The sequence below is a fragment of the Sinocyclocheilus anshuiensis genome, unplaced genomic scaffold (genome assembly GCF_001515605.1).
Source record: "Sinocyclocheilus anshuiensis isolate Anshui unplaced genomic scaffold, SAMN03320099.WGS_v1.1 scaffold470, whole genome shotgun sequence".
Classification (NCBI taxonomy): domain Eukaryota; kingdom Metazoa; phylum Chordata; class Actinopteri; order Cypriniformes; family Cyprinidae; genus Sinocyclocheilus; species Sinocyclocheilus anshuiensis.
Window position 1 is genome coordinate 83,884 of NW_015542341.1, and position 12,281 is coordinate 96,164.

The following is a 12,281-nucleotide window of genomic DNA, read 5'->3' on the forward strand; positions in this document are numbered from 1 at the left end:
GATTGATTTTAAAGTACTTTTACTCGTTTATAAATCACTCAATGGCCTAGGACCTAAATACATAGCAGATATGTTCACTGAATATAAACCTAACAGACCACTCAGATCATTAGGATCGAGTCAGTTAGAAATACCAAGGGTTCACACAAAACAAGGTGAATCCGCTTTTAGCTATTTTGCCGCCCGCAGTTGGAATCAGCTTCTAGAAGAGATTAGGTGTGCTAAAACATTAGTCACATTTAAATCTAGGCTCAAAACTCATCTGTTTAGCTGTGCATTTATTGAATGAGCACTGTGCGATGTCCGAACTGATTGCACTATATTCTATGTATAATCGTTTTGTTAAAATCATTTTAAACCTCTTAAATCTATTTTTTTAATCATTTTCAAAGTTTTTAAATTCCTTGTTTTATTGTTGTGATTATTTTTTTCTTTTCTTTTATGTAAAGCACTTTGAATTTCATATATATATATATACAGTATATGCGTGTATATATATTTATATACAGTAGCTTTAAAATATATTTAAATTGAAAATGGTTCTTTTAAACTCTAAAAGAACATGTTTTAAGGCAATCAATGTAGGCCTATATGGAAATAAAACTGGAGAGAACATTCTTTTCTTGTACATTTGCATTCTTCTACATTACACAGTAATAATAATGAATAATTTAATCTTTTTTCAAGAATTTATAATTACAACATTTCAAGAAACCAGTCATTTTATGACAACAACTATAATAAAGAGCATTTGTATTTAAAAAAAGAATGAAAGAAAAAAAGATGATTAGATTAGAAAGAGTAATTCCCAGTTCCTCAGCCAAGTCCAAATTAAAAAATTTCTGGTGTCCATCTACAGGAACCAATAATGTTTTTGTCAAAATAAGATCATTATATTATTTAGAAACAAACTTTAGTTTCGTCCAGTGCTTGAAGTGGAAATACAAAAATGCCGGTACTCCCGATGTGCAAGGGAAATCGCGTTCTGGGGCTGGGGGGGATCCCCCTCGGTGGAAATTGGGAGGGCACAGGGCAGCATGTGAGAAGTGCCGGCCTGGAACATCAGAAAAATTCACGGCACGCTAAGGGTTAAAGTATAAAAGTGCTACGGCGTACAGGTGCGTACCAGCCCAGTTCGAGCACTGGTTTCGTCATTTTTTCATAGCCCACCTCAACTGCATGCCAACACTTCTGCGTGAAAGGCTGCGAATTGCAATTAAACACACAAACACAAGCGAGCATGGATTTCTGCGCTCATGCATCAGTTTGTTTTCGGTTAAACTGCGTTGCTTTTACAAGTGTTGATTCGGTTGTTGCATAAAGATTAATTTCTTTATTCCGGGATTGTCAATCTAAATTAATACACTGACAAATAAAGTAAATTATAACTCAAATTTGAGATTTTACTGGGGCACAGCAGATTTTTACTGGGGCACGTGCACCAGTAAATGGAGTCTAGCGACGCCCATGTTTCTGACCATTACCGCCCGCTAGAGATTTTTGTGTCCAGTCCCGCCCGCTCCCGCAAACATATATGGCATATAATTTTCGCGCATCAAGGAGCTGCTATCAATAGCTATGTTTCCATCACCCTGTTTTAATTTTGAAGTATCGCATGAGAAACGAGTGATGGAAACGCCAAATTTCGAAAAGAAATCCCTTAATTCGCAAAAAAGTTTTTACGCTCGCTCGAGGTGGTTTTTCACTTGTGCGAAAAAGGGTTAATGCGAATAATGGGAGATGGAAATGCATTTTGCGAATAAATCCCACATGAGCGTTCAAGAAAGTCATGTGACTTTGCGCTATGGGACAGCCTAACCTGACTAAACAGCAGACCGATTTTGTTGCACAGCATCTGAAATGTTGTTATGGTCATTCTGAAGTGCCCGAGCAAAGTCTGTCGTCAAAGTATTTCTGTATAACTGCCTCCCAGAACAGTCTACCACGACTGCGTTCCCAAACAGCAGCATCCACCTCCGAAAGCAAGACCGCATTTATTGTGTTTCGTCTGCTCACTCAAATGCAAGCAATATATTATATTTGAGAATTATTATATTCAGTGCCAGTTTATCAGGAAGTGACGATTTTGTTCTCTCTGACTCGTTGGATGGAAACAGTGCTTGTTCGCAAATGTTTTATGCGATATTCCAGTTTTGCGCATAAGTTAAATTCGCAACTTTGGATGGAAACCCGGCTAATATGCGGAGTATTTAAAGGGGTCATATGACGTTGCTAAAAAAGAACATTATTTTGTGTATTTGGTGTAATGAAATGTGTTTATGTTTGAATAAGCGCTTGCTGTTCAGTTTCACTTTCGATTTCGCGATTGAGCGCACGCTCTAAAGGAAGATCAGATATTTGTCAATGAGCTCAGGATCTGTCGAGCAGCAAATCTTCCAGCATGATCTTGTCAGGTCAGTCTTGTCTCTCCTCTCAACCCGTGATCAGTGAAATCTGACTCCTGCAGCTCATGTTGGATGCAGGGAAGTCCGAGTTTTTGATCAATATGCATAACAGTCACTGTAAAATATGTAGGGCTATTTTAGGTATGGAAATGACATATTTTGAGTTTTGATATTTGTGATATGGCCATTGTGCTACTTTTGGCACTACTTTAACCAACAACCAATCCAATTTAAAAACAAAATGCTGATGCTAAATATCAGTACCATCTATGTTTGTATTGAATGTGCTTACTGAACAGTTACCGCTGTTAATTTCAGATGGTTACAGTTATTGTTTTCAATAAAAGCCAGTATGGCCTGTTAAATACCAAATAAACATCTTGCTTATGTATACTTTAATTCTTTCTTGTTTGTTGCTTAAAGGAAAAAAGAAAAATCGGAAATCAGTATCGGAATCGGCCAGTTTGATTGTAAAAAAATCGGTATTCGAATCGGCCATGAAAAATCATGATCGGTGCATCACTATCAGACAACGACAACTACAACTAAATATCAGTACCATCTATGTTTGTATTGAATGTGCTTACTGAACAGTTACCGCTGTTAATTTCAGATGGTTACAGTTATTGTTTTCAATAAAAGCCAGTATGGCCTGTTAAATACCAAATAAACATCTTGCTTATGTATACTTTAATTCTTTCTTGTTTGTTGCTTAAAGGAAAAAAGAAAAATCGGAAATCAGTATCGGAATCGGCCAGTTTGATTGTAAAAAAATCGGTATTCGAATCGGCCATGAAAAATCATGATCGGTGCATCACTAATTCTAAACTTTTGACTGAAAGTGTATTTTAAAATGTAATTTATTCCTCTCATTGCAATTCATTTTTTTTTATTCATATCTTCTCAGAAATAAGCATTGCATGAGCAATGAATATTTGCTTTAAATATATAATTATATCTAAAGACCATTCCAATTCATTTTAGATCATTAGATATGACATTATGGTACTTTTGGAAGCCTGTGAAACCTTGTGTAAAGTTGACTTAACAGTAACAGCTGTGAAGTCATCGACTAACTGGGTAGTGAATGGCAGTGTAGTGTAGTGTAGTGGTAGTGTAGCAGTATGGCAGCAGCCTTAAGTATCGGACACAGCATTAGACTTCTCTCCCCATTTCACCCCGGCATGACCACACTCTCAGCATGAGTGATCGGGGCTGAGAGAGGCAGGTTGGCATGACAACGGCGCAGAGTTTGCCGTCTGTTCCCACACAGTGCCGTTCTGGGCATAAATTCTTTAACATCAGGCCAAGTCTCAGAGACATTAAAGAGAACTGAGCACTATTTATTCATAAAAGGAGTCATGCCGCCACACTGTATGTCTTATGGCCGACACATGTTCATGCATAAGCTTGTCACTGTTTCAAGTTCAATTAAAGTGAAAGAGAGAAATTAAGGAGGTGTATTTGTTTAGTGATGAATGAACTCAAAGTAATGTCAGCCTTGATTGTTAACATCTCATACTTAATACGTTAAATGATTGGACTGCCAAGGTTTTTTTTTTTAACTTTGATGAATTAAACCAAGAGAATAGACTTAAAGGAATAGTTCACCCAAAAATGAAAATTAACTGAGAATTTACTGATTTGGAGAAATTTAGCATTACGTCACTTGCTCACCAATGGATCCTCTGCAGTGAATGGGTGCCGTCAGAATGAGAGTCCAAACAGCTGATAAAAACATCAAAATAATCCTGCAGTCCAACAATTAACATTAAGAGAAAAGCTGCATGCTTGTAAAAAGCAAATCCATCACGCGTCATTAAGCAACGGTTTGAAACATCTTGATGGATTTGTTTATTACAAACACAGTTTTTCGAAGAAAGTCAGTCATACAGAGTTCGAATGAAATAAGGGTGAATAAATGATTAAAGAATTGTCATTTTTGGGACACTGTCCAATTAAGAAAAACTCTGCTACTGTAGTCTCACTAAGCAACTAGTTGAACTTTGTGACCTATAACTTTCTTTTTAATTGATTTTATGATCAACATGATGTTGAATGTTTGCCCACCATGTCTGGTGTAATGGTGTCTTGCAGGTTTCGTGTAACCTGCAATAAAATCATCAATCACAAGATGTTTGACCATGTGGTTCTTGTCATCATCTTTCTCAACTGCATCACTATCGCCATGGAGAGGCCCAGAATCGACCCCTCCAGCGCTGTGAGTAATGTTACCTCATACACATACACACGCAAGCATATGTCATTCAAAACAACATTTGCTGTAGGAATAACAGCTCAGATAATTGAGACACAATTCTGAAAACAATCATGTGGCAATTAAAAAATAATAATAATAATAATAAAATAATAAAGTTACAAGGTTTGATTTTCTTGATAAGTTCCCATGCTCCATCTTGTCCTTTGATCTCAAGGGTATGTAGCTTTCTTTCTTTCTTTCTTTTTTTATTTCTTATTTATGTGTTTATTTTTTATTTTTTATTTTTTTGAGGACAAGCGTTGCAGTACATCAGTGTGCTAATTCCTGATTCAGTTATCTAAGGCCAACCAGTGGTCGGTCTGTCTGTCTGTCTGTCTCTCTCACAGTCACTAGAGAAGGTTTTACAATTGTGTACTTGCTTGTGATGCCCTTAGTTAATCAGGACATCCTTGTTTCAGAGTGATAAGTCACATGTAATTTACAGTTCAGGTTATGGGCTCAAAACATTTTCCACAACCGATTGCCCATGAAGCAGAGATGGTCTGCATGTGCAAGCTGAACAAATTTGTGACAAATGAAAACTCTTACTGACACTCAGTGTCAGGGCTCTGAACTGCATATCTGTCATCTCCAGATTATAAAACTGGACAATCATTATGTTAGTTAGTATGTTAATCTAGCGTTTCCGTGATTATTACCTTATCTAACTGGTTGTTATGTTAGCGACTGAGAATAAAAAGTAGATTATTAGACGACTTGGGAGTTGGTTGGTTGATTTTGCTGTTCTTTTAGGATGTTAAAACAGAAAAGATTCAATTTGTTATTCCTGCTTTCTTACAGACCCAAAGGACACAATCATCTTGGCTTAAATGCTTTGCTACATCTCATTATCAGTTTTGTATGTTTACTACTTTCAGCAGTTACATGCTCCCTCAGGACACCTAATGTAAGACAGAAGAGAAAAAAGAAAGCAAGACATGTTTTATCTTCTTTCCTTTCTTATGTAGATCATAATAGTTATAAGAATAATACTATAGAGTCAAAAATGCTACACTTCATATACTGTTTTTAAACTGTACTTGAGTAAAAGAATTTCAGGGGGGAAAAAAAACATCTATTTTAAGTTGCTGTTTTCAGCAACTGTTTTTTTTTTTTTTGGACTTGGCAGAACAGCACTGCAGCAAACCTTCTTGTATGGAGACAGCAGTCCATCATTTTTGCAGCTACCAGATTCCTGACATTTCAAGGAACATATTTTCATAAAATGTTGCCCACCAAGATTTTTCACTCACTCGTGTAACAAATGAGGACATTTTCAAGCTTTTTATGAATTTGCTGTTAACCCAAGTCAAGAGCTACTTTGGACCTTCTAACAATAATGAATTAATTATCTAATATCAAATTTATGTCCAGAGTCACTTTAGCACTCATTCTGTAGCAATCAGTGTCAGATGTCATTATGTGATTTTTCACACTGAGCTGCTTTATACAAAATTGCACAGGAGTTCCTAGTATTGTGAATGGTCCTCGTATTGTATAACAACATTATGTAATCTGAATGTAAGCAGAAAAAAACATTTTTTTTTTTGCATCAGACTCATTGCATGTTGAGCGTATATAGTGATGCATACATTAGCATTATTTTCTTGTATCCAATGGCTGTGTGTCTGCCTCTGTAATGGACCCTAACTGTAACTGTAAGACCCTAGAGCACTCCACATGGCAGAGATCTGCAGTGCAGATGGCCTCGTGTCCATCAGAGCTGGAGGACTCCAGTTAATATATTCCTGTAAATTTAAATCCAATTATATTGACTTGTTCACAAAATAGATTTATATTTAGTTTTTTTCACATTTATACACATTCTTGATTTGGAACAAAAAAGGGGGAAAAGGAATGAATAAAAGCCTCCCCCCACCCAAACTGATGAAGGATTCTGTCAGTAATGGAAATAGAGGACCTTAAAGCTTACTTACGTGTAATGGTTTTTTGAAACACATTATGTAGCACGGAAAGGTTGTTTCCCGTTTTGTTATTTTCCGAAGGTTTAATCCATTTAATCCGGTTTTTACCATGTGTGCCTATGAGCCTCTATGATATTTGTTTACTTCCCCCTTAAGACATCCTTTCTGCACTTCACAGAGGAGGAAAAACTCCACGTATTTTCCTTCCCTGCACAGGCATGTGAATTTTTTTCAGAGTGGGGCAGATGGCACACAGTGCTTTTGCCATTTAAGAAAGTAAATTATGTATTTTCATTGGTGTAAATGCATAGTAAGATTATTATGGTTAATGAAAGATGGTACAAAGACAAACAGTGGATTTTTTTAACGAGTAAAATACAAAGTTTATTTAAATTTCAATTTGCATTTAAATATGAAAAAAATCCCTGAAAATTAAGAAACAAAAAACGAATACCAATAGATGACTTTTCCGCATTGCATGTTTTGTCATTTGTGAATGTAAGTAAAATTTCTAAATGTTTTCTGGTAATGACCTGTGACATGTTTGCTAAGGAATGTGCACATTTCAATATGAATCCACAGTATGATATGGCATTTATGAGTAATTGCAGAATCTTTGGACCAGGTAAAGTCAGTTTGGTCCCACTGTCACTGCAGAATTGTGTAACTTTGTCTGTAATAGAACCTTTGTGTTCAGCTTATGCAAACCATCTCATTTCCATGACAGACATGATCTATAGTAACAGGTACCTCACTGAGCTCAGATGTGTGCCATCAATATTTCATATGGAGACATTTTTTCATTTGGGTATGAACAAATGCTATCAGACTCCCCACCTGAGTCCCCCTCTGAAGACAAGGCCTGAGCATGTCATCTCAGTACCCAAAGTAATGGGAAACGGGTGATGAAAATACCAAGGGGAGTTTTAGCAGCTTTTGATTACTCTCTCCCTCTCTTTCTATCTCTGGTCTCGTACACATTGAACATTTGAGATTTGAGAATGACAAATGCATTTAAATTCAGAAGTGGATTGCTTTTGATTCACATTCATTTGCTAATGAATCATTTTGATAATTTTTTTTAACCGATGGACAGACTCAGAAAGAGCTGTTTTACAGTTTTACACAGCAGCAATGTTCTATCTATCTATCTATCTATCTATCTATCTATCTATCTAATATAAAACAAAATTTTCTGGCATGTAAAGTGCACTTTTTAAAAATCTTTTTGAATGACATTGTCTGTTTTAAGCAGTTTTTAACCAAATGGACTTTAGCAACCAGGGGTGTGTCATTGTTTGTAGAATTTTACTTTAAGTTTATGTTAGTTGTAACTTCAGTTTTCTACAGTGAATTTTTCATACACACAATCATATTAATTCAAACATGTACATCTTTTTTTTGTTAGTATTTGATTTGTCTCTGTTTTCTCTGCCAAGCTAGATTGTACTGTTATGTGTGTGTGTGTGTGTGTGTGTGTGTGCATGTTTATGTGGTTTATGAGGACACAAATTTGTATAATAACATGGGTATGACATAGGTATTACAACGAGAAGGTGATTTATGAGGACATGTTCAGTGTCCCCGTAATTCAAAAGGCTTATAAATAACTCAGAATGAGTTTTTTTGAACATCTAAAAATGCAGAAAGTTTCCTGTGAGGGGTAGGTTTAGGGGTAGGGTTGGTGTAGGGCAATAGAAAATACGGTTTGTACAGTATAAAAACCATTACGCCTATGGAGAGTCCCCATAAACCATAAAAACAAACCTGTGTGTGTGTGTGTGTGTGTGTGTGTGTGTGTGTGTGCTTCCTCAGACATTTAGTAACCTTTAAAAGAATGAGAGTGAAGGACAGGGGTTGTCTGACCCTTCTCCTTCGGAAACCAAACACTGTGCTTCTTAGACATGCTCTTCCTCATTCATGAATTCTGACCTGCACATACACACACGGTTCACTCAACAATGAATGAAAGCAAGCCTCCGAGCAGAATGGAATGGCAAAGACGTCAGTCTGTTTTCAGAAACAATACAAACCGCAATGATGATGTCAGCAGGAGGCTTTCTCAGAGAGAACAGGAGTTTTAGAACATGATGCCACGACCCACTGAAACATGCATTAGCAGGGGGTCATGGGAAAGAAGGCCCCTGGGCCCTGCTGCTCAGACACAGTAGGAGAAGGACAAACAATCTAGAGAGTCCATGTTGAAGGAGGAGATCTCCGCTGCTTATTTTGCTTCCACACCACTTGTTTAAAGTACAAATCAGCTTCTCATCCCATTGCACCCAGAATCCTTAAACACCAAGGTTTATTTGCCAAGTTGAATGAATCCTCAATACCTGTTGACTTAAACGAAATGGCTTGTGGCAGAGCTGAGGGCTGGTTTGTGTATGGATTCTTATTCGGCTTCTACTTTCCCATAAAAAGCCAAAACAATCACGAATCTCGGTAATAATGTCCAGTTATAGATGAAGTAATTCAGCAATCGATGCCTCACTCAGCGGAACCATGGTGGGATCTTAGAAGCTGGGTTACCCCTTACTGAGACCAAACTAATAACCTTGTGTAAGCAGCCTACATTGTTATCCATTAGGCTTTCACGATCCATGCATGCCTGACATAGACAGAGCATGCGGCATAGACTACAGAATAGATATTCATATTTTCTGTCACCCCTAATGCAAACTGCATCGTATTTATTTAATGGTATCTTTTTGTTTTGTATTGTTTAGGACGCTGCAGTGTAGACAGGAAAGTGGAGGGAGAAAGTGGGAGAATGGGACCAAGACCAAGGTTTAAACACTAGAAGGCATAAAGGTTCAAATTGCAGACTGCTTGGTTTGCATTGCAGCGTGGTCTGTTTTGATTCAGTTTGGTTTGGTTTTATATTGTTATACTCTCTGCATTGCTATTTAGGATGCAGGATTAGATTATTTTGATGCTGATTCTGATGTCTGAGAAGATTTGATTATCAGTATTTATTTTTCAAAGAGTCCTTTTTTGATTTCTTGTTTTTATATAAACTTGTTATGCAGCTTGAGTCATTACATTTTCTAGATTAATATTTGGGGTTGTTAAGATTTTTTAAAGTAGTTGTTGAAAGTTGTTGAATGTGAAATGTTTTCTAATTTAATATATTTTAAAATGTAATTTATTCCCAAAGCTGAATTTTCAGCAACCTTTGCACCTGTCTTCACGGTCACATGATCCTTCACAAATCATTCTAATATGCTGATTTGGTGCTGAATTTCTTCTCATTATCAATGCTGAAAACATTTGTTCTACTTAATATTTTTGAGGAGTCTTTGACGAGTTCAAAAGAACAGCATTTATTTGAAATACATTGTCTTTACTGTCACTTTTTATCAATTTAAAGCATCATATTTGAATAAAAGTATTAATTCTTTCCAAAAATAAATAATAAAGACCCCAAACTTCATTCTTTACATCAATTTGAAATGTATTTTCAATTCTTGGTCTGTTGATTCAGAAATACATAGAATTAGCATACTTGCTCTTGAAAATTGACATTTCCCAATTCATACACATTGTATATTTTCAGAGGAATAGATGAACAAAAATATACCTAGCTGTTTAAAGGAACTATTTCAGCTCTAATGGCTCTTTCTGTATATCAGCATATTAATCCACCTGTGGCGTTGGGGTCAGGCGAGTCATTCCTTACACTGGAAGTCTCTAGATTTTAGTCATTTTAGTATGAGAGAATTTTAGGATGGAGTCTGTTGACAGTGTTACAGTCTGTTATAGAATGAGGAACAAACAGTCCTGGCTCAGGTCAGAGCAGAGAGGTGGAGAGGACAGCACCTGCTGTGTGGGAAGGCTGTGTGGCCCGGACGGAGGGCGAGAGGAGCAGGAAGTCTTCGTGTTTGCTGTGTCATTTTAGGATGATAGTGTTTTGTAACAGTCTTATGTTTACGGATGTAATCTCATGAACAAACAACCATCAAATTAAAATTTATTTGGCCTTATTTAAAATGTATGTCGGGACAGTAAAAAGTTTATTTCCAGAGGTTACATTATAGTATTCTAAAGCAATGCTGAGTGAAAAACGCTGCAATAAAAAGAGAATAGAAATACTAATTCTTAAAGGCACAAAAAAGGTTACATTCTCAGGGTTAGAAAAAAAAACATAAATAATGGGTGTTTTGCCACAAAATACTTTCGACTAACGATATAAATGGGCCCCAGGGAAGAAAAACATGATTTATGATATGATTTCTTTAAGGATTTATTTTAAATTGCTTTTATCTTTTATTTTTTAAAGACCTTTTAACCGACACTTTTATCTTTAATGATGATTCTTCAGATTTGATTTACTTATTTGGACTTCAGAGATGGTTACTGTCATGAAGCTGTTACTTATCCATTTGTTACCCACTGTGTTATCTAGTAGTATCCAGTGAGAATGCTGGATGAAATTTATCGCATGCGGTGTGCGTGTGAGTAAGTGATGTTAATGCCCGTGGAGTACTCAAAGCGTGGGCGGATTCTTAGTCCAATAGATGCCTTCACAGGAGGCACCTCTAATGTGTTATGCCACACACACACACACACACACAAATCTTCTCTGATCCAGCACTGACTCACCCATCACTTTTCCCTGCTTCTCTGGTTTTCTCCGCAGGAACGCATCTTCCTGACGTTGTCCAACTACATATTTACTGCCATCTTTGTGACCGAAATGACAATAAAGGTAGGTGACGGGGTTGGCATTTGTCTCTGTGTGGTGTCTTCTCTGACAGAGGGTAAACTAGCACACTGCCTGGGCCAGAATACCAGCCAAAAGCAGACTTAACTTCAGTTCCCTGTGGCTTTTTTATGGTGCCGATCTCTCTTAGATCAGCTTGACTAATGGAGTCTGGTGAAAAAAAATAAAATATATATATATATAAAACAACTTTAACATTTATATAACAACTTCAGTTTCATTCATTGTAACAACAGATCTCTCCTTTTGTGTTTCACAGAAGAATGTAAGTTGTGCAGGTTTGGAACAATGTGAGGGTGAATAAATAATGACAGAATTTTGGGGTGAACTATCCCTTTAAGGCACTGCTTTCCATTGACAATCACAAAGTCTACACAAAGACTACAGCAGCAAAAATATTAAAATCATGCTCCGACATGTTCAACTGCCGCCAGTCAGCTGAATTAAACATTTGAACAAATACAGGTCCTAAAGAGAGCCCACTGACATGAAGAGTCTATTAAGCAAGCCTTGCTCTCTATTTTCTACTCTCCACCACAGCAGTTAATACTAAGCAGGGGTGGATTGTCTGCCAGATATTCAAATGGCTAACGTTGAAATGGAAGAACATGCTGAGGCCTCTCTGGAGAAGACAGAAAAGTTCATAGGTGTCAGTCACAAAGGTCTAGGGTTTCTATTTTGGGCCCTGCTTTATGCCAGGTCACGACCGCCTTAGAGATTTCAAATGAAAATCATGGCACAGAATAATCATACTCACTGGAGGTTAATTAACGGCAACTGATGAAAACTTTCCAGGTCGGATGAAGATGACGGCTGTTGAAACTCCTGGCTTTTGTTGCCTGACATGCCTTTGTTCACTTTGAGGTCTGATCACATTGGGGTTTTATATATCCACCAGCAACATCATTAGGAGCTGTGCATTCATGCTTAGTACCTTTTAGTCAGATGATTCTCAATCCTGGTTT

At 37.0% G+C, this 12,281-nt stretch overlaps 1 protein-coding gene across 1 annotated transcript in view; it reads left to right on the top strand.

Moving 5' to 3' along the window:
* Positions 1 to 12,281, top strand: part of LOC107691213 (voltage-dependent T-type calcium channel subunit alpha-1G-like) — a 135,060-nt gene that overhangs the window by 63,668 nt on the left and 59,111 nt on the right. Inside the window, exons 18-19 of the mRNA XM_016489712.1 lie at positions 4,503 to 4,626; positions 11,233 to 11,301. Of these exons, the coding sequence (XP_016345198.1) occupies positions 4,503 to 4,626; positions 11,233 to 11,301 (193 nt within the window). The remainder of the gene's footprint in view (positions 1 to 4,502; positions 4,627 to 11,232; positions 11,302 to 12,281) is intronic.